General features: G+C 49.9%; 1 protein-coding gene across 14 annotated transcripts in view; it reads left to right on the forward strand.

The window, feature by feature from the left end:
* The window catches only part of TRERF1 (transcriptional regulating factor 1), a 201373-nt gene that overhangs the window by 150849 nt on the left and 28215 nt on the right, over window positions 1-22309 (forward strand). For 9 of the 14 annotated variants that reach the window (XM_059400459.1, XM_059400462.1, XM_059400463.1 and 6 more), the window contains 6 exons: window positions 11851-13534; window positions 14924-14970; window positions 15839-15989; window positions 17020-17328; window positions 20682-21072; window positions 21774-21840. In XM_059400459.1, the coding sequence (XP_059256442.1) occupies window positions 12110-13534; window positions 14924-14970; window positions 15839-15989; window positions 17020-17328; window positions 20682-21072; window positions 21774-21840 (2390 nt within the window). In that variant the 5' untranslated portion in view covers window positions 11851-12109. The remainder of the gene's footprint in view (window positions 1-11850; window positions 13535-14923; window positions 14971-15838; window positions 15990-17019; window positions 17329-20681; window positions 21073-21773; window positions 21841-22309) is intronic. The other 5 variants (XM_059400468.1, XM_059400469.1, XM_059400471.1 and 2 more) reach the window with 3 other exon arrangements.

The raw sequence follows: 22309 nt of genomic DNA on the forward strand, positions 1-22309 counted from the left end.
GGGAAGTTCGTTGGGCAAGACTTTGAGACAGTGAGGGGTGCCTGGTGGCTCAGTCAGTTAAGCGTCTGCCTTCAGCTCAGGTCATGATTCCAGGGTCCTGGGATCGAGTCCCTGCTCAGCGGGGAAACTGCTTTCCCTTTCCTTCTGCGCTCACCCATGCCTGGCCTGTGCTCTCTCACTTACATGTGCTCTCTGTCTCTGTCTTTCAAATAAATAAATAAATCTTCAAAAATATGTATGTAAGAATTTGAGACAGTGAGATGGTAGGGACGGATGACCAACAGAATATCAGACTTGGGCAAGTCCGGACACGTTTGGGGGCTTCCCAGGATGTAAAGGATCACCAAGAGGGAGCAAACCCAGAAAAGGGCAAGATACCCTTTTGATTCCCAGAGGCCTGTCAGTAGCCTTTTGAGCAAATGGAAACCAAGCTTCCTGTCCCTCCCATCATCAGCAAAAAGAACTCAACAGTGGGGGAATCTCAGGTGAGGGGTTTGTTGGGAATAGTTGCTTCCAACTTTATAGTATTTGAACTCTTAGAAGCATCTGTAGATAAAAGCCTGCTGCTGTTCCTCACCTCGGCACACTGTGATTCAGGACGAGGCCCTCCTGACAGAACTGGTCTCCACAACTCCATCAGCTTTGCCTCTTGCAGGACGTTCATCTCTGGGATCTGCTCCATGTTTGCTCCCCAGAGAACTTCCCAAGAACCTGGGGACCAGGAGCCCCTCTCATCTGGTGGAGGCCTCTGCACACCAGAGGACAAAGGAGACATCTTAGGCAGCCAAGCCACAGAGTCAAACCTTGGTCAGGGGGCTACGGGGTGACAGGAGGCTCCAGGTGGGCTGTGAGGCCCTCTGTCTGCTTCACAGAGCAAACACCTAGTTGGCACAGAGCCAGGCCTGAGGCCAAGGCTGGTCCCAGAGCTGACCAGGATGGGCCTCCAGCAGCCCTCAGGGCTGGCAAGGTTCGGGCATGAGCGGTGATGATGGGCTAGAGTCTAATCTACAGGGGTCTGGAGGAGGGAGCCCCTCAGGAAGTGCCTCTGGGAAGGCTTCCTGCCCCAGACACAGAGGTCCCTCTGGCTTGTTTCCTGACTCCCAGAATTTCCTCCAAAGTCTCAGACCTCTGAGCCAGAAAGGGCTAGGGGCATGCTTTTCTGCTTGTCTTAGCCCCCTAGTCATACAAGTGAGGAGCCCGGGAGCCGTGGCATTGCCGCAGGATGGGGCTGTGTTGCCGCTGCTGTTTACAGAATGCCCAGACGTAGCACTGACATCATAACCCGGGGAGCCCCCTGTCTGAAACGCGGCTAGGAGAGCCAAGAGAGACCCTCAGACACCGCCAGCACCAGGAATGCAAGGCACAATTATTTTACACACAAAGGAACGTCACTGACTTTGTCACCCAATGAGCTGGAAGCTGTTTTCCAGAAAGAAGGGCGGTGTTTTCTCCAAGACACTGACCCCCATCTTTGAGACTTTGGGTGTCCAGTGGCATTTGTCTTCTATATCAACATCAGACCTTAAAGGCCATAGACCAAAGCCAAGCCAGCTGCTCCATTTGGGAACAGAAGCCCTGACTGGGCAGCCTACTTAGAGTCCTAAGGCAGGAGAGTCTACGGGCTGGTCTATCCCAGGAGGCAGAGCAGGCTGCTGCCCTTCTCATCCGCCCCTGCCAAGGAAGCCGGTCTGTACCACTGACCTGCTGGAGGCCCTCTTGGTGGCTGAGCCCAGGGTGCTGGATGTGGGGCTTGAGTCATAGGTAGGAGGAATAGAGCCCTCAGATGCTCCACTTGGGTTTTCTTAGATTTATAATTCACTTGGAGGCTAGAGGCAGAGTACAGGTGTCAGATCTACCCACCAACCAGCACCCCTTCAGTCCCTCTTCATCCCCCACACTTCCTAGGTGTCATCAGAACAGCTGGAGGGAATCTTCCATTCTCCCAGCCCTGCCCTGCCCTGCCCTGCCCTGCCCTGCCCTGCCCTGAACAGGGGGCTCTGGGCAGGGATGGGGATCCTTTCTTTGGCTGCAGTCCCACGTGTTGATTCACAAAGCCCACATCCTAGGTCCTCAGGGACAAGAGTGGTGGATCCTCCCTGTGACTCGAGGCCCAGCCCCTCTTCCAGTGTCCACCCTACAGAGATATCCACTCCATCCCCAACAGCAAGGGTCTGCCCACTGTGCCTCCTGGACCCTGGCTAGAGTCACCTCGCAACACTCCCCCAGGCCCTCCTCTTACTCCTCTTTGTAAAATTCCTTGGAGTCTTTTGGAAGCCCCACCCCAGACTATGAGGTTAAAGATGCAAGTTTTCAGGTTTTTATTCCCTAGCAGAGTCCTGGCACCATAGTTCCTTGGGGCTAGATGGTGTGAAAGAATATAAAGGATGGGCCGGGCACGGATGGCCTTCCATCAGCTGTAAACCCCTTGAGGGCAGCAGCTATGACTTGATCAGGTTTCTTGGCACAGGTACGGTCTTCGTTATAGTTGCTGATGGATTCTGAAATTCTCCTAGAACTCCTCCATAGGAGAAACATGTTCTTATGTAGTAGTCACTGTTTGGGACCTCCTGTGTGGCTTGTTCGGGTGATCCCCCTGGCCTGCCTTCTCTTTGTGGACCTCTTGGCCGCATTGCCTGTCAACCGCCCCACCACCAGGAGTGGTCAGCTGTGGTTGGGAGGAGCCTTCCTGGAGCCCGTGTGGACCTCATCGCTGGCATTCCTGCCCCAGAATCTGATGCATCTCTCCCTTGAGATCTAAGGAGCCCTAAGTTTAGAGTATAAATTTTCTACGCTGTCCCCCATGACGCCTTCTCCCCAGGATGTAACTGACTTGCTCTGTGACAAACATGGATCTCACCAGGTGAATCTGAGCAGGTCCCACTCTGGTCTCCTGGAGCAGTTACATCATGGAGTCCTGGGGAGTCAGGAAGGGCTGGGCCACATCCATTCACGTCAGTTGCCGCCTCCTCCCTAACTTCTCTGTCCTAGGGGAGATAGACACCCCGTAGCAATCACTAAGCTGTGTGCATTCACCCCTGAACAGCTGTCCACTCTGCACATGAAATACTAATTAGATACTACACCATTAATTTCAGCCTCTACAAGTTGATAAAAGATGAGGTAGGATTTTAAGTATTTCATTCAGGCTCCCTCTAGAAAAATTTGACTTTAATTATCTGGATACATACAAATGTGGCTGAGGTCCAGACAGGGTAAATGACTTGCCCGGGGTCACACAGTCAATATAGGCATAGCCGAGTCTTCTGTTTACTCCTCCAGTGCCCCTTTAATTGCACCGTATTCCCAGAGTCAAAGCCCATACTCCTAACGTCTCTACCTAGGTCTAGCCATTTGTGGAGGAAGGTGGTTTCCAAAAGTATATTCAGAAATATATCAACAAGGCACACTCAGACCATAGCTGCCTCCTCCAGGAAGCCATCCTAGATTCCTGTGATCCCTTATCTCCCTATATCCTTAGCATCCACATCCTTCAGGCCAGCTGGGGGGAGGGAGAGAAGAAATGGCATGAGGCAGTCACTGGGGGAAGACGGTGTTGATTCCCTGGTCGAGGACTACTGCTAGCCCAAAGGAATGAGCAATGACGGTGTGGGTCAGAAAGTGAAATAGCTCTGCCCACCCCCACCCCCCCGAAAATGAAATAGCTCCCATTGCCATTTACTGATGGTGACTGTCCATCGGAAGCACAATCCAAACTCCCATTTTGCAACTTCCCTGGCTATGTGTCAGGCTTCTTCCTGGTTCCTGGGCTTAGAATGATAATTGATGCCACAGGGTGAGTCCTAAAGAGGGAGCAATAAGTGTCCCTTGAAGCCCGAGGGAAGTCTTGGAAATCCTTCCACTGTGGGGAGTCATCAGAGACCCAGGACGGGGAGCAGCAGGCTACAAAGGAAAAGAGCAGACCAGTCACTCTGTGAGGGGGAACGGTGCTAATAGCCAGCACTGGAAACTCGTCTGCAGTCATTGGGTTACAGAATCATAAAATACCCACCGACTTTACTTAGAAGACTAATCAGAAAGTATTTAGAACAACAACATTGCTATAAAGGAGACCCTGAACCATGGGCCCACGCCTTGGAGAGCTGCCCTTGGCCTCTGCCTCCTCTGGGGAGCTGGGGAGAGAGTTGGAGTGAGAAGAATCCCAGGAGAACCCAAATGAAGCTCCTTTGACAGACCTGAGGGGAAGGCTTCCCCAAAACCCAAGCCAAGTCATTTGGGGGATTGTGTATACAGACTCTGAATGACGACCCGGTGTCGGAAAAAGGGAAATCTTTTTGGTTTTTCTTTCTCCAACCAGCGGTGGTGGTCTGGCGGGAGCAGGGTGTTACCCCGGCTGAATTGTAAGCAAACAAGTCCCGCTGGGTCCTTGGCCAAAGTCAACTTCCTCCCTCTCTCTCTTTCTGGTTCAAAGGACAGTCCTTTTGGACAGATATCCTCCTTGCAGATTGTGCTCTGTCTCCTGGTGCTCCAGGCGGGGAGGGCGAGGGCTCAGACAGACTGGTAGGGACTTTGATGCATCAGAATGGGGGTCTGCAAACTTTGGCCAGGGCCAAACCCAGCCCACACCTGTGAGCTAAGGAAGCGTTTTTACATGTGGTCATGGTTGAAGAAAAGATCAAAAGAAGAACAGTAATATGTCTTGATATGAGGAAAAGATGTAAAATCCACATTTCCGTGTCCATAAATAAAGTTGTATCAGAACACAGCCATATATCATTTTATGGCTGCTTTCACGCTGCAGGTGGGAAGTTGTGTCCCAAGATCGTATGGCCCACAAACCTGAGAATATTTGCTAGCTGGTCCCGTACAGAAAACCTCCAGTGTAGAAAACTCTGTGCAGAGCCTTACTACCTATAGTATCCCAGCTGGGGCTGTAGGGCACCCAGCCCGAAACAGAGAATAAGAGACTACATCCCTGGCTCCGTGTCAGGGCTGAAGTACTCCCTGTCTCATCGGTTTGCCTCAGCGTATCGGTTCAATGAGCATTGATTGAGCTTCTGGGGACATAAGATGAGTAGGATGCTGTCCCTGCCTTAGAATGACAGGACAACCAGTGGACAGATGGGCATGGGAGCAGGTTGTGTGGCTCTCGTGCGTTGGGAGGAACGGAGAGGGCACCTCGGGTTCTGAGTCAGCCTTCATTTGTTGGTTCTACTCTGGAATCCCTGAGTTTTGCTCTAAGGAAAGAATTGATCCAAGGAATGTGAAAGTAGTAGTTCTGTTAATTAGTTCACGAGTGAAAAAGCTCCTGGTGCCAATTACCCAATAGGAAATGTTTTACATAATGAGGAAAGCAGTTACCTTATTAGAAAAATCATTAAGACTTGAACCCTGCGATGGTATTATGACAATTCTAGAAGATTGACTAATCCACCAAGAAGAACAGTTTTTAGGTTGTAAATGTATATTTAAGATACCTTTTGACAAGATGCTGAACTGTGGCATGCTATCCTCTTTGCAAAAGGCAAATGTTTCTAGAATACACAAGAATCTGAGTGATTATCCCAAGAGGGTTGGGCTGCTGGGTATCTGGGAATAGAGGCAAAAAGAAGACTTTTCATGCATACCTTTTAAAAAAATTTTTGCTCTAACTTTTCACTTTCTTTTTTTTTTTTTAAGATTTTATTTATTTATTTGACAGAGAGAGAGAGATCACAAGTAGGCAGAGAGGCAGGCAGAGAAAGAGGGGGAAGCAGGCTCCCTGCTGAGCAGAAAGTCTGATGCAGGGCTGGATCCCAGGACCCTGAGACCATGACCTGAGCCGAAGGCAGAGGCGCTTAACCCACCGAGCCACCCAGGCGCGCCCCCACTTTCTTTCTTTTTTAAAAAAAGATTTTATTTATTTATTTGACAGAAAGAGACACAATGGGACAGGGAACACAAGCAAGGGGAAGTGGGAGAGAGAGAAGCAGGTCCCTGCTGAGCAGAGAGCCTAACACGGAGCTCAATCCCAGGACTCTGGGATCATGACCTGAGCCAAAGGCAGACACTTAACAACTGAACTACCCAGGTGCCCCTCACTTTCTTTTTAAGCACTTATTTATTTGGGGGTAATTTTCACTCTTTTGTATACTGTTATGCCTTTTGAATTTTAAACCACATAAATATAGTTCCTATTTAAAATATATATGTATATATATATATATATATAAATGTATGCACATATGCAGAATACAAAGAATTTAAGTTCTTGGGGAAAATAAATAAATAAAAATTTAAAAATCTATAAATTTAACATAAAATAGGGGCGTGTGGGTGGCTCAGTCGGTTAAGTGTCCACTTTTACCTCAGGTCATGATCTCGGGGCCCTGGGATTGAGCCCTGCATCCGTCCGGCTCCTAAGGTCACAGGGGCCATTTTCTCCCTCTCCCTCTGCCTTCTGTTCCCTCTGCTCATGCTCTCTTTTAAAAAATTAATTAACATAAATAGCACCTGGTTTTCCCACTACTTCGTTATGTCTTCCTACGGAAGTCATTTTCCCCTCTCTTCCATTCAATGTATGATTCTTAAATGCCTGCCCCTGTAAACTGGGCACTATTTTCTGGGCCTTGGTGTCTAAATCTGTCACGTGGGGAGATTAGATGAGCTTTATTGCAGTCTTCAACCGGAGAGGGCATCAGACCCAACAGAGGGCACGTTAAAACACAGACTGCTGTCCCCCAACCAAGTTGCTGATTCAGTGGATCTGGGTGTGGGCCAAGAGTTAACATTTATAGCAAGTTCCCATGTGATGCTTATGCTGCTGACCCAGGAACCACTTCTGACTTTGTAGGGTTCTGTACTTGTAAATAAACTACATTTCCAGTTCTGAAAATATTAGAGAATAAAGAATAGATTTCTGTAGCTGAGAACACAAAGCGGACACTTCAACAGAAGTAAAAGTATCTAGCTTCCATTCCACCCACAGGGGCACAGTGGAGGAACATGAAATCAGGTCATGGTCAGAATCTGGTGAGTTCCGATAAGTAATTCTTCCTGTGGGAGGTAACGAGGTGCAAAGCCTTTTGAGAAAAGTTACGTGGTGAGGTTTAAGCTAGGCAGGGCAGTGTTTCCACCAGGCCTAATGCCCACAGGATAACACTGCTAGAGGTCATTTTAAAGCCCCCACAGTTTATCCCTGCCTTACAAGTTCAGTCTGATCATCAGTGAGTTCCTGACTTGGACACCTGCCCCTGACTCCATGCTTTTATACACACTATTTCCTCAGCCAGAATACCCTTCCTGGTCCTCTCATCTCTGTATAAACCCTATTGGTCCATCAACACCCAGGTAAATCTGACTGTTCTCCATAAGAACTTAACATTCATTCCCCCTACACTGAGCATCTTTTTCTGCTGATAACAATTCAGCGGGAAACTTGATCATTGTTCTGTTTTGTTTTGTTTTGTTTTTTCATTCATCAGTTCATTAATTCAATAAATATTATTCCTCCTTCAACAAATCCTTACTGGAGGGGCTACCATATGTTGGGCATTGTGGTAGGCTTTGGGAATAGGATCAGAGGCAAAAATGGACGTGGCCCCAGCTCTAATAAAGAGAAATCCATTAATTAAATAGTGGTACTGGTAGAAGTACAATTATGGACTAAGAAGAGTGGTTTGAAAGAAAGGAACGTGTAAGAAATGACCCTGATGTTTACTTGTGGCTGGGATCAGGATAGACTTCCTTGAGAAATATAGCCTGAGCTGACTGACATCTGAATGAAGGATGCCCAGGACGTCACTAGATGAAGAGAGTATAGGAAGAGGAACAACTTCCCAAATTAGGGGTGTGGGGGACACACCAGCAGCATGTGCAAAGGTCCTGTGGTGGGTGACAATGTGGCAGCTTCAAGAAACTGAGAGAAGACCAGAATGGCTTGGGGTGGTGGGATGGGAAGGGGGTAGAGAACAAAGGAAAGAGAAATACATCACCAGACTGGGACAGACTGCTGTGCCAAATTGGCCTTGTTCATGATTTTAATTTTTAACCTGGGAGCACTAAAATGACATCAAAGAATTTTGAACAGTGATGGGATTGGAGTTATATTTGAAAAGTTCATTGTGTTGCTGCTGTCTGGAGCATAGACAAGACCAAAAGCAGGGAGATGGGTTGGAAGGCTATTGGGATGGTCTGGAAGACAAATGAGGTGTCTTGGATTAAGGTGATAGTAGTGGAACAGGGAAAATGGATGCAGTTAAGAAAGCATGAGGAGGTAAATGGATAGGTTGTGAGGCTGGTTAAGAGAGAGGGAGGAGTTGAGGGCAAGAGTTTAGAGGAGCATCTATTCTGGGGAATACGATGTCGCCTTTGCCTTTGAACATGGAAGTAGAATTTGGGGTAGGCAGCTGGAGTAGGCAGACCCTCTGGGCTGGGAGTAATGACTGGGAGTCAGCAAGGTATAGTGGTGAATAGGGATGTCAAGGAGGAGAGCTTGTGCGAGGAAAGAAGGGGTATCTCTTCAGACTGGGTCATAAGCCCCTGAAGGAGACTCCCTTCCCACTGGCACCACAGGGGCTGTTTTTCTTGTTTCTCCCTTGGTTCTGCTTACCATCATCTAAGTTCAGGTCTTTCTTAGGTCTCATCTGGATGCAGCAAAAAATTCTACAGCCTACTAAAATTCTCAAGTTTTAATATGCACGTGAATCACTTAGGGGTCTTGATAAAATGGAGATGATGTTTCAGTAGATGAGGGCTGAAGCCTGAGAATCTGAATTTTTAACAAGCTCTCAGGTGATACGGACAGCCTTTTCTTTTCTTTTCTTTTTTAAAGATTTTATTCATTATTTGACAGAAAGAGAGATCACAAGTAGACAGAGAGGCAGGCAGAGAGAGAGGGGAAGCAGACTCCCTGCTGAGCAGACAGCCCAATGTGGGGCTCGATCCCAGGACCCTGAGATCATGACCTAAGCCGAAGGCAGAGGTTTTAACCCATTGAGCCACCCAGGTGCCCCCGGACCACCTTTTCAATGAGGGGATCGAGTCTCACCCTGCTTCTGAAGCTCAGGGCCATCCAGCCCAGCATCATCATGCCACTGCTGGGAGGCCTTCAGCAGCCATTCACGGTTAAATTCAGGATTTGCTCCGGCTCTCCTTGGCCACCATGGTTTCCTCCCACTGCTTCCCTTCATCCACCCTACGTTCTACCAAGCCAAACCAAATCCCTTGCTCTGAATTTGTCCCTCTCTATCATGCAGAAAGGGACAGAGACCAACTCAGTCTAGCTCCCGGTTGGAGGGGGCTACTATAATGGTCTCCACACTTTGTGGCTTAAAATCCCGCATAAAAGGATATGGTAAATATAATGACCCACTCACATATTTTCAAGTTTACCTCTACATTTTTTATCATACATTTGCAGAAGATGCAAGTTCCAGCATATTACCAACATTGATATTTTTAAGTAAAACCATGACATCACTGTTTTAAATTTATCCACTGGAATCCAAGCACCATAGACATTCAATATCCCCCATCATCCATTTTTAAAATGCACAGACATCCTCTTCACTAATAGTCAGTGTTCCTTTTTCTTCTTGAAATTTTATTTCGGTTCACTTGCCCTGTGGAATTTTATCCTAATGGAATATATGTAATCCATCTTATGCTTAAAACTCTCTCGTTTGTTCCCTATCATGTTTCTCCATAACAATTTTATATGAAATTAAAACCTCTTTAATTTCCTGAAATCATAAAGCTCTAAGTATTGACATTTTCTTATTTGAGTTATTGATAAAAATTATTGATAGGAGACAATTAATCAAAATAACATAAATGTATTGCTAATTTGGATAAATATTTAATAAACATAAAACCTAAAATTACATTGAAGATGCATCTCTTGGTGGGATGGTAATGCTGGATGACTTTTTAAAACAAATCTTTTTATTGATTTACGACAGACATGCCTATATATGACCAGAACCTACAGCTTGAATTAGCCGATTGAGCGCACTCGTACCGTTATCACCACGTCCAGAAATAGAATATTGCTGGCCTTGGGTTATTTGTTCAGTTTGTTTTTAAATCCTTGGAAGAATATTACGCTTGGTAGGAGATATGAGACAGGTGCCAACACTGATTGCATTTCTGTTTTTCATTCATCTGTATGTAAGCACTGTATATCCTCATTCGCGTGAACGGATGGAATTTTTGGTAAAACAGGATCACTCAGTTCTTGATCTGCTTCTGAGTTCTATACCAAAAATCACATAGTGATCTATCACTAACAATTAGACTTTAATTACTTTTATTAGGTTTTCCTAAGGGGGAAAAAGAGAATTGGAAACCACCCAGCGTCAAAGCAGATACACTACTCTTTTATTAGAGTTGCTTGTTTTCTAGATGTCCTTTCATATGGTGGCCAGGGGGGTTTTACTGGGTAATAAGCCCTGTTCAGATTTGGGATGAGGTCATGCCTATTGAATAAATCCTCCAAAATGAAATTCCTTGATTGAAGGATGTTGAATACATTTGAATTTTAATGTTAATATTTGACTTTTGATAGCTATTAACGAATTGTGCTCTGCAGGATTACATCAATTTATATTCTTACCAACATTGTGAGTGCCATTTTCCCTAGCACTCTGATAAAAAGGTGCGTTATCAAACTATTGGATGTATTTTCAATCTGTCAGGTGAATCTGATTGGTAACTCAGAGACCTTTTAATACCTAGATTATTACGAACAAGTTTGGCTGAATTTCCATGTGTTTAGGAATTCTTTCTCTTTCATTTGAGAAATCTTTCCATATTGTTTTCATATTTTCTATTGGGATAGTGACGTTTTCTTATTGATTTCTCGGAGCATGTATGAATTAAAGAGCTTAGCTTTAAAAAAAAAAAAAAGATTTGAGACAACGTGAGTAAAAGGTCTGTCTTTCCTTTTGGAAGGGAGGAGGGCAGTTGTGAGAGTGCAAGTTTAAAATGTCAACTTGCACCTTCATCACTATTCGGTTCTAGAAAATAGCTTCTATGGAAGTTTGAGGCTGTCGGAGTTTAGAGGAAGAAAGAGTTTTTCTTAAAACTTGGAGTGCATGTGTGTAGTGCTTGGAAAGTCTTCATGTACTCCCGGGGGTTTACAGACCCCAGTTAGAAGTCCCCTAAAAAAACTATCTGACTCAAACCAGACTAAACCTGTCTCCCCAGATGGCCTAGTTCATGGTTCTAAGACTTGTCCTGGTATGGTTTTTCATGCCAGATCAACCCTGTTTGGAGATGTTTGCCTGAGTGGGGACCTCAGAAAGCAGGGAACCTTGGTAACTGGACCGGCGAACTAATATGTGCCGTACTCCTCCTTGACACTTTCTCCAGTTCTGTTCTTACCCAGCATAAGCTCTCCGGTCTGAGTTCCCATATCTGTTATTTTACCTTTTTATTATGCGCATCCTTCCTCCTTAAATGTTCTTTCCACCATAAACACCTCAAGAGCTGGCCCATGTTGCAATCATTCCCTGGCATTGTGCCTTATGCTTAGTAGGTGTCTAGTAAGTATGTGTTGAGCAGAAAAGTTGATAAATGAATGCCTTGACCTTCTGCGCATCCCCTGCAGGTCCTAGAATAGGGCCGAGCCTCCAAAGAATGGAGGAATTAATCAGTGAGCAAAAAACAATGAATTAACAAATCAATGAACTAATGAGCCATTGAACAAAGGCTGGAAAGTAAGAGAGTTCTGTCTCCCACGAGGGCCCATAGCTGCAGAATTAGTGTAAAGGGTGGTCAGTGTATGAAACAGGCTATTTTGAATCAAGTCTTCTGTTTTGTATTAAATTCTGATTGGTTGGGGTAGATGTCCTTGTTCATGTGGAGCATCCGAGTAAATCTGGTCCTGTGCTTTTGTACCTTGTCTTACAGGTGTGCACGACATCTGTGCCCCACGGTGGTGTTCGGTCCATACCTCAGCCCCCGTGACAATGTCAAGCCCCCCTCCCTGCACATGAGTGGTACAGGCCCACAGGAACATCTGGCTGCAGCCACGTTCACAGACATGTCAGCCGTGGAATAGTGTGGACACCTTCTCTCAGCTTCTCAGGGTTTCAGTCCTTTTGGGTTTTGTTTCATTGACCTTTTTTTATGGTTTTGTGGCTGGACGTTCCCAGCCAAGGCAGGCGCCATGGGGGATCAGCAACTCTACAAGACCAATCACGTGGCCCACGGTGGTGAGAACCTTTTCTACCAACAGCCACCGCTTGGCATCCATGGTGGGCTGAACCACAACTATGGGAATACAGTCACAGGGGCTGGATTGGAGGCCCCTCAGGCATCACCCCTCTCCCCCCACTTTCCTCAAGATACTCGGGATGGTCTAGGCTTGCCTGTTGGTTCCAAAAACCTAGGCCAAGTGGATACCTCGAGGCAGGGAGGGTGGGGAGGTCACACTGGGCCTGGCAACCACGTCCAGCTACGCAGCAACCTGACCAACTCAAACATGATGTGGGGGACCCCGGCCCAGCCTGAGCCCGCCGATGGCTACCAGTATACCTACTCCCAGGCCAGTGAGATCCGCACCCAGAAACTCACCAGCGGTGTCCTGCACAAGCTAGACTCCTTCACCCAGGTGTTCGCCAACCAAAACCTGCGAATTCAGGTCAACAATATGGCCCAGGTGCTGCACACCCAGTCGGCAGTGATGGACGGGGCCCCTGACAGTGCCCTCCGCCAGTTGTTGTCCCAGAAGCCCATGGAGCCCCCGGCGCCGGCTCTTCCTGCTCGCTACCAGCAGGTGCCCCAGCAGGCTCACCCCGCTTTCCCCGGCGGCCTGTCCAAACCAGCCCTGCAGGTGGGGCCACATGCCGGCCAGGGGCACCTGTACTATGACTACCAGCAGCCGCTGGCCCAGATGCCGGTGCAGGGAGGACAGCCGCTGCAGGCCCCCCCGATGCTGTCACAGCACATGCAGCAGATGCAGCAGCAGCAGTATTACCCGCCGCAGCCGCAGCAGGCTGGGCAGCAGCCTCTATCCCTGCAGGAAATGCAGCAGCCGCAGCAGCAGAGCCGCCCGCAGCAGCCGCAGCAGCAACAGCAGCTGCAGCTGCAGCAGCGGCAGGGTCCGATGCAGATACCTCAGTATTACCAGCCCCAGCCCGTGATGCAGCACTTGCAAGAACAGCCGCAGCAACAGCCGCCGCAGATGCACCTGCAGCCCCCCTCTTATCACAGGGACGCCCACCAGTACGGCCCGGAGCAGGCGCACGCCGTCCAGCTGATCCAGCTGGGCTCCGTACCCCAGTACTACTACCAGGAGCCCCAGCAGCCCTACGGCCACCACGTCTGCCAGCAGAGCCACCTGCCCCAGCACCAGCAGCGCGAGGACAGTCAGCCCAAGACGTACCCGGGCGACAGGCAGGCCCAGGCCGTGCTGAGCTCCCACGGCGACCTGGGGCCTCCCGACGCAGGAATGGGAGACCCGGCAAGCTCAGACCTGAACCGGCTTGGCGGGGCCCTCCCCCACCGGCCGCTGCTGTCCCCCAGCGGGATCCACCTCAACAACATGGGGTCTCAGCACCAGCAGCTGTCTCCCAGTGCCCTGTGGCCCCAGGTATTCTCAGAGCGGGAGCATCTCTGGGTCCCTCTGTGTGCCACTGCTCTGGCAAGAGCCGAGTCTAGGCAGCACCCAACCCTCTCGCAGCCCCTCCCGGGCTTTTGTTCTCTGTTCACACCGCGAACATTAACGTTCACACATGCCAGACGCTGTCTGTGCCAGGCACAGGGAACACAGAATCAATTTCAACACAGCCCTCTGCCCGCTGAGCTTGAGCTTGCTGCAGAGGGGGCCAGTACGGGGCCTGAATGATGCATGTAGCGGTCAAGCCTGAGTTGGGCCCAGGGACCACACAGGGAAGGCATCTGGTCCCCTTAGTTCTGAATCCTCGGGGAATTCCCATGAAATTGTTCCCTCTTTGGGAAGACCACATTATGACAGCATTTCTCCTAGTATATTGCTCAGACCAGGAAGACCATAGAATTTTTAATAGGAATGGCTGAGGGGTGTGGGTTCTCCAGATCAATACATCTGAGGGTCTCCTACAGTGAATCAGGTTGCAATGCTGAGGGGCTTCTCAGAGCCATTAATATGCTAACGAGCACTGAGACTCTCCCAGAGGGGATATCTCGGCTAGCTTCAGAGATGAGAATCTTAGCTGCCCTCAGGATCCGGGCAGGTAAAGGGAGTAAGCAAAGTGGCTTGTTAGGAGATAATGGGGAGTGGTGCCCACTGTGGTGGCCTAGAGCACAAATGCCCCATCTGATGGCGTCTGCAAGGCTATGGGCCAAGGTTGTTATTAACCCTTGATTGTTTCCCAAATGTAGTTGCCACAAAACAGCCTCCTGTGTGCTGGGCACTGTCGAGGCCTTGGCATGTTCCAGGTGCTACAGTCATGTGACAACAGCTCAGGGGAGAAAGAGGCCAGAATAGATAGAGACAGGGCTCTGATGGAGGCTGGAGATGAGCTTCACTTGACTCTGTCTTGCTTGAAACCCAGGCCCAGTGGTAATGGAGAGCCGTTATGAATATAAGAATAAGGTGACATGGCCAGTGCTGACATGACAAGCAGGAGGTCTCTGGGCATGCTGCTGTGTCGTCTGGCTCTCTGTTCTATGTCTTTTGGAAATGAAGCCTGTCTGTGCACACGGTGGTGGACAGGGAGAAAAGGGGGTATTGAGGCAGTGGATTGAATCCTGGTGGGCTGGGGGCTGGTGGCAACTCCTGGAGTGGATCTGTTACCAGGTTGGGGGGCTGAAGGAAGCCCGGGAAAGAAGTGTCAGGTGCTCCAGCATCTGGACATGAACTGCTGGCCGCTGTGAGCTTGAGGAAGTATTCTAGAAAGTGCAGGTCCTGGGGTTCCCTTAGCTCAAAGACTTCTCCCAGTAGAAATACACTTTTTTTCTCTTTCTTCTTTCTTCCCATGTCCTGCATGGATTAAATTAGATGCACCTACCTGATGGCAGAGCCCAGCCAGGGTCCCCGGAGTCAAGGTAGGATGGATGCAAGAAGGCATGTTGGCATTTGGGGAGGTTTTCCTGGGTTGTCTCTCCAGACTCATTTTCAAATTCAAAGTCAGTTTTCTGAAGAAGTTTATAATAATAATAGCAGCTATTGTGTCTGAGCATTTACTGTGTGCTAAGCACACTATATTTTGTGTAATAAAGCAACCCAGTAGGGGTAGGTAGGATTACCATGTGCCTAGCACGTAGTAAGAGCTCAATCATTCTTGGCTTTATTCCAATGGCCTTACAAATGAGAAAACAGGCTCAGAGACTTGGAGTTGTACATCAAGTAAGTGGCAATACTGGAATTGAGTCCTGACGCCACATTCTCTCCCCTGCTCAGTCAGTCAATATTCACTGGGTACCTACTGCGTGCCAGGCATAGAGCTAAGCTTGGAGAATGCAGCAGTAAATAGTACAGACTTGTTTTCCCCCATCATGGGCATGGTAAATTCTTAGCCAGAACCTGATAAAATGCTAAGACATGTAAGTCTGGAGGCTAAGCAAGGGGACTTAGACGCATGTCTCTAAGGGAATGCTTAGAGGCCACTTGAGCTGACTCTAGAAAGATAACAGGCCAGAGGTGAAAAAAACCTAGCACTTGATGGCTTAGAATGAAGGATATTTTATTCAACTCCCACATGATTTTGAGTAAGCCTTTTCCCGCTCTTGAGCCTCAGTTTTCCGCCTGTAAAGTGGGCTTAGTTCTCTGAAGGGTACTGGGATAATACAAGTGGGGCCATGGGAGCATTGAGTGAATGAAATGGGTTCACTGTGGGGTGTGAGGTCTTGTGATAAGTCACCCTTCCTCTTTATCAATATGTGTGTCCTCTCATTTGTCCCTACCCTTGAGCAGTGGCCAATCAAAAGGAGTGTTTGGGGAGCAGTTTGATGCCAAGAACAAATTGACGTGCTCCATCTGCCTGAAGGAATTCAAGAGCCTACCTGCCCTGAACGGCCACATGCGGTCCCATGGGGGAATGAGAGCCTCCCCCAGCCTCAAACAGGTTAGCAGGAGCCAGCGCCCAGCCCTTCCCAGGCCATGTGTTGCTTGCTTTGCTTTGCTGCCATCAGAGAGTAATGGGACCCCCAGGTGGGCACCCAGGAAGGCACTGTCCTTCCCTTAAAGCTTTGCCACTAGGAGCCAGCCAGGTCAAACAGACCCCGCTTCCACTGGTTTCGTGAACAAGGGTCAAAAACAGAGGCTAGAATAAATTCTTGAGGGATCCGAGTCTCTCCACTATCTGAAAAAGACAGCAAAGAAAACACATAGAGGCAATATTATTTTTAACTTCTAAGTTAAAGACTTAGAAGACCAGTCTCTTGGGCCTTCCAGCGTAGTAGCCGATGGCCAAGGAAAGCTAACGTGACCATTGGGCTCTCAGCCAGCACTTTCTACTCAGTGTTTGATTCTAGCAAAAGAAGGTCTTTAATTACCCTCAGGATTATCCAGGGAGGAAGGCTATCCATGTGGTGAACTATCCATGCAGTTTTAGAGTAAGATTAGAAATCAAAGAATTTCTCAAATTCTTTAGATATTGTTGATCTAAATTTAAGTCTATGGGATTAACTGTCTGTTTGCCAAAAGCCTGGATATCCCGGCTCACCCCATCTCCTGACCATTCCAGATAAAATAGCTTTGTCTTCCATTGGACAGATGAGTAAACTGAGGCCCATAGAATTCAGAGGTCCTACACAAAAGCCTATGTGTTCTGTTTTGTTTTATGCCTAATTCCCAGTCTACATCCTTTTCTTTAAAAGCAATGACAACAACAAAATTTTAATATGTTTTAATTATACAAGTGATAATGGTTGAGGAGCTTCTCTTAACATAGAAAATAGAGTGCATGGCCTTGTCCACTCCCAACTGGCCTCAATAAAGCCAAGAGACTCAGGGTTGCAGGAAGGAAACCACCCTGCCGTGGTTCTCTATCACCCACTTATGATGTCCTACAACATTTCAGGAAGAGCAGAGTGCGTCCCCAGTTTGGGAAGGCTGCTCTCAGCCCAGGATCAAAGCCTTTATTGTCTGTGTAGGAGGAAGGAGAGAAGGCCCTGCCGCCTCAGCCTCAGCCCCAGCCGCCACTGCCACCTCCGCCTCCGCCGCCATCGCAGCTCCCTCCCGAGGCAGAAAGCCTCACGCCTATGGTCATGCCCGTGTCTGTCCCTGTCAAGCTTCTCCCGCCCAAGCCAGGCTCTCAGGGCTTCGCCAACAGCATCGTTGCCGCCCCCTCCACCAGAGACAAGCCAGCCAGCTCGATGTCGGACGACGAGATGCCCGTGCTCGTGAGGATGACCCTCTCTCCCCCACACTCACCCCAAGGGGCTGCCCCCCACCCGCCTGCTGTGAGTTGCTGCTCTGCCCCCGCCCGCCTGGGGTGGGAACATCCCTTTGCTTTCTTGGAGATGGGGCAGCTCTTCCAATCACTGACCTGAGCTCTCAGACATGGCTTGGCCCTCAGTTTGAGCTCCCAATCCTGGCTGCCTTGGGAATCCCATCCTTGTCCACATTGCTTGCTACCCAGTGACCACCTCTACCAGGCTAACGGTCTGGATTAGATTCTAAGAGAGCTGAAGCTATTCCAAGGTGAAAACAAAGATGATAACTCAGCTGGTAATCACACAGTTATTAAAACATGGAAGTACTATCCCAGGTAATAAAGAGCTATTGCCTGGGGCCGTGACCCCCCTGCAGGATCTCCAGACCTCCTCAGATCCAGAGGGAACCCCTGGCACAGCAAGCCTCCGTAGGATAGCCCTGCATCCGTTCTGGTGGTCAGCCTCAGCAGATGCTTCATATTTTCGGTATCCCACCTGCATCATTAGCCTTAGAGGACCTAATTCGCTATGGTTCCCAAAGTAATTCCACTGAGAGACACTCATCCCCCAATCTCAGGAAAGCAAAGAGATCTGTGTTTCTCACTCACTCTTACGTTCTCCTCCTCCTTCTTAAATTCTTCTGCTTCACCCAAGCGGCTTAGCTTGGCTCTGGGACAGAGATCCCTCTCTCTCCCTCTCTCTACCCCACCCTTCCCGTCTCCCTCTCTCCGTCTTTTTCTGTCTTCCTCCCTCTTCCCTCCTTCCCTCCCCTGGGGAGTCTGTAACCCATGCAGTTGACTACATTGGATTTGTTCCCTCTCCACAAAGTGGTGTGCTGGGTCACATTTGTCCTCGAAGAATAAGTGGCTGCTGGGATTCCAGGTGGTATGAGGGTGGGGTTGGGCCAAAACAGAGGGAGGGTGGAAAATTAAGAAAACTAGAAAAGTCCAGAAAGAACCTTCTTGGTTCTCTATGTAATATCAAGGCATCAGAAGAGGAGAGGCGGAGGGGGAACCTCTGGGAGTGAGCACGATTCTCAGAAGTCAGCAGGACTTGGGGGCCAGTAATAAGCAGAGAGATGAAATTTCAGAGCCAAGCTCCCTCTTTGCCCAGGGAAGTCCCTGATTTAGTGGGAGACCCACTGTTTCTACCGCTAGAGAATTCTCAGCTTGAAGCTGGAGACAGTATTGTTCCTTGTCACACAGGGGTCTAAACCCCAGGCAGCACCCCCTGCCCCAGTTTAAGACAGTTGGAGGGAAACCAGGGCACAGAAGAAACAGTAGTCCCCCATAGGGGGGCACCCCTGGGCAGTTAAAGTAATTAGGGACTGGGGAGACACAGGGAGTTTGGTAAGAATTTGGTCAGAAGACCACCATGAGCACAGTTTTGAGCAGGGTTTTAAAGGCAGGGATAAAGCTGGCTTTGTAGAAAAGAGAGACATTGTAGTAAGGAGATAAGCTGAACCAGAAGCATGTAGCTGGGATTGGGAAAATACGGGCAAGATCCTGACACTTAAAGAAATTAAAATGTCTGGGGAGGAGCCCTGGCTTTCAGTCCCCACTCTGCTGCTGGCCCCCTGGGGATGCAGGCAACTGTGAGACCCTCTCCCTCAAAAAGCCTGGGTTTGGACTCATCAGTGGTTCTCCCTGCCCCGGGGGAGCTTTTAAAAACCTCTCCATGAGTGATCCCACCTCCAGAGTCTGAATAGCTTGGTAGAGGTAGAACCCTATAAATGATTCCTCTCAAGTGACATCCAGGCCTGGCATTCTGGGTGAATCCGCTGGCTCAGGGTCTCAGGGTCTTGCCTGGAGTTGAGAACTGGAGTAAAAGGACCAGAGGCTCAAGTAGAGGGAGCCCAAAAGGGACCTTGGACCCTGGGATCAGAGGTCTAGATGCCCACACAGGGTTGAAACCATGCCAGGTCAGCCTGTGCTCACATGGCCTCATCAGTTACCCCGGAACAGGGTATAAGGCTTCAGGATTGCTTCCCAGCTTGGGGGGCAGAGACACCCACTCCCCATTCTCCTCAGACCTCTCTTTCCGCCTCAGCCTCAGGTGGTAAGGAGCCCTCTGGTGGGGAGAGGAGGCGGGTTGTGGCACTCTGGCCTAAGGAGAACCCCCTGGGGGTGAGCTGGGAGCTCACAGAGGTGTCCCCTCTCCTTTCCCCACCCCTCAGCTTCCCTAGACTTCCCTCCTAGGGGTTGGGACAGCAGCCCAGAAGACAGGGAAGCTGAGGGAGAAAACAGGAGGGGCAGCAGCAGGAGCCCAGAGCTGAGGGAAGACTGGAGCAGGTCACATGGTTGGAGGCAACTGGTCACATGACCATGGCCTGCCCTTCCCATCACCCCCTGCTCCTCCTACTCGGTTGCCACCCTGGGCACAGGAATTGCCAGGAACTGCAGCTGTGACAGGCACTGGCCTGCAGGGCCTGGGAGGGTACCACAGACTGCCCAGAACTTTCTGCAGGTATCCCCACAGCCTCTCCCAACCGCACCTCGGCCTCCCCAGCCACACCCAGCCACACCCAGCGGGTTTCTCTGGGCTGATGCTGGCACACGCCCCAAGTCTGTTTCTGTTTGGCTTTGGCATGCCCTGCTTATCTATTTATGTGCACATGTTTACTTATTAGTATATATGTATCCATGTGGCAGATCCTCCTTCCAGACTGTGCTTGGGTCCGCTGCCATAAAGTAAACTAACACTGCTGACAGGAAGCTACCCAGGAGAGGGGCTTGCAGCAAATGAGCTACGGTCCTGGGAGCGGTGGTGAGGGGCGGGCGGCGGGGGGGCTTCGCCGGATCCGGTTTTAGGGGAGCACACGGAACAGGTCTGAAGATGGCTGTCCCTCAGCTCCAGAGTTACCTCAAAGGAGAGCCCAGTGCGGGTCACTGGCCCCCCTCTTCTGCTCCTCAGCCGCAGCCCAGCCTCCCTGAATATTCTGTCCCCTTCTCAGAACATGTGTTATCTGTCCCTGATGTCTGTCCCCTGGGAGCGGTGGGGAATTAAAGGGCCCACTCGGCTGGGTTCCACTCACCGGATGGGAATGCGGTGCTAAGCAATAGAGAATGTGAATTTATTCTTTCTTGCCCACCTACCTTTCCTACCATCCCCATCGCCTCCAGACGTGAGGGATTTCCTCCTGAATCCCAGTTTTCTCCCCCATCAAGCCCCCAAACTCGCCCTGTGGGAACTGGAGGAGGCTGTTTTTCAAGGCAAGGGATGCGGGGGGAGGGGGGAGCAGACAAGTGGTGGGGGGGGCCGAGGGGGGGCCCGGGGGGGGGGATCCCCCGTTAGAACAGACGCTCCCCTTCCTTCAGCCTGTGGAAGTGGCCTGTGGGGAACGCCTGAGGATTCGAACCGGACCGTTCTTCCCGTTCTAGGAACTCCCCAAGAAACATCAGCCGGCCGTGGCCAAAGCCGAGGAGCCCCTCAAGAGCTTGCCGGACAAGAAAAAGTTCCGGCACCGGCCGGAGCCGCTGTTCATCCCGCCACCGCCCTCCTACACCGCCAACTCCGCCGCCGCCTCCTCGTACTCGGGCGCCACCCTGTACCAGAGCCAGCTGCGCTCCCCCCGCATCCTCGGGGACCACCTGCTGCTGGACCCCGCCCACGAGCTGCCCCCCTACACGCCCCCGCCCATGCTGAGCCCGGTGCGCCAGGGCTCGGGCCTCTTCAGCAACGTCCTCATCGCGGGCCACGGCCCCGGCGCGCACCCGCAGCTGCCCCTCACGCCCCTGACGCCCACGCCGCGGGTGCTGCTGTGCCGCTCCAGTGAGTCCCCGCGGGCCCTCCTCACGCGCCCGGCCCCACCCCGCCCCGGGGGCTCCCTTCCCACGCGGGGCTCCTGCACCGCACTCACTTCTGCTGGGGCTTGTCTCTACTGGGAGCGCGCTGGGCGAGGTGCCCGAAACACTTAGACTCCACGGGTGATTCTCACCCTCGGGATCCCCAGTCTAGCGGGAGAGACCCCGGAGCTCTGGTTAATTACTGTCTCTTTGGCCTAAGTTGGAACAGTTCAAGTGCGCACGCGGTCCCTAAGCCGGTGCCACGGATCATCCTCGGAGACAGCCCCCCGCAATACATGTACTAAGCAGATAGACAAATAGGATTAGGTATTATTTGCAAGACTCCGCTTCTGCATCTTATGCACACGTTGTCTAAAGTTCAAGCATGGAGAGCCTCGGAGCCAGTATCTCTTTCTAGAGTAAGAATGGTTTCAGAGGAACGAACGAGGAGCTTAGTGGACCAGAATCGGGGCGATGGCTTCTCCTTGCCCTGTGCGAGAAATGAGTAATCCTAAACCATTTAGCACCACATGCCATCCAGTTCCTTGGAGACTACTGCGAGTAATTCTGGTGTAGGTTGGGTGGGAGGGGGGGTCCCATTGTGAGTGTTTAGGTCACTGCTCATTGGCTATAGTTTCTTCCGTTCCTTTTCCTGTTGACCACTGACCTCTGGGTTTTGTGCTTCAGACAGCATTGATGGCAGCAACGTGACAGTCACCCCAGGGCCTGGAGAGCAGACCATTGATGTTGAACCGTAAGGAAAGCCAATTTTGGTTGTTTTTTTGTTTGTTTGTTTTTGTTTTGTTTTGTGTAACAGAAGCCTCAGCTGGGGATGAGGAACTTTGAGAATTACCACCGAATGAGAAGTTAGAAAAATTATAAGATCATGGTATTTCTCAGTTTCTGGTGTTGCAAGGCTTTTGCCAAAGACTAAATGTATACTAAAGCATGAAGTCCTATATTCAGAGAACCTAGTGTCCCCATCTCCATCTGCATGGTTCGGGCCACATGCTTGCACATTCCCAGTGACATTGAGCTCTCTACAAGGCTCCATCCAAATGCCCTTGCTTCCCTGTCCCTTCCCTAAAATTCTTGACTGGTCCTCCAAATAGGCTTAGTGTGGGAGAGACTGGAGATATAATGGAAGAAAGGTGCTATTTTCTTTTTTCCTTCTTTTTTCTTTTGTTTGTTTATGTATTTTACTTAAAGAGAGGAAGCATGAG

Source organism: Mustela nigripes, chromosome 5, assembly GCF_022355385.1.
Source record: "Mustela nigripes isolate SB6536 chromosome 5, MUSNIG.SB6536, whole genome shotgun sequence".
Classification (NCBI taxonomy): Eukaryota; Metazoa; Chordata; class Mammalia; order Carnivora; family Mustelidae; genus Mustela; species Mustela nigripes.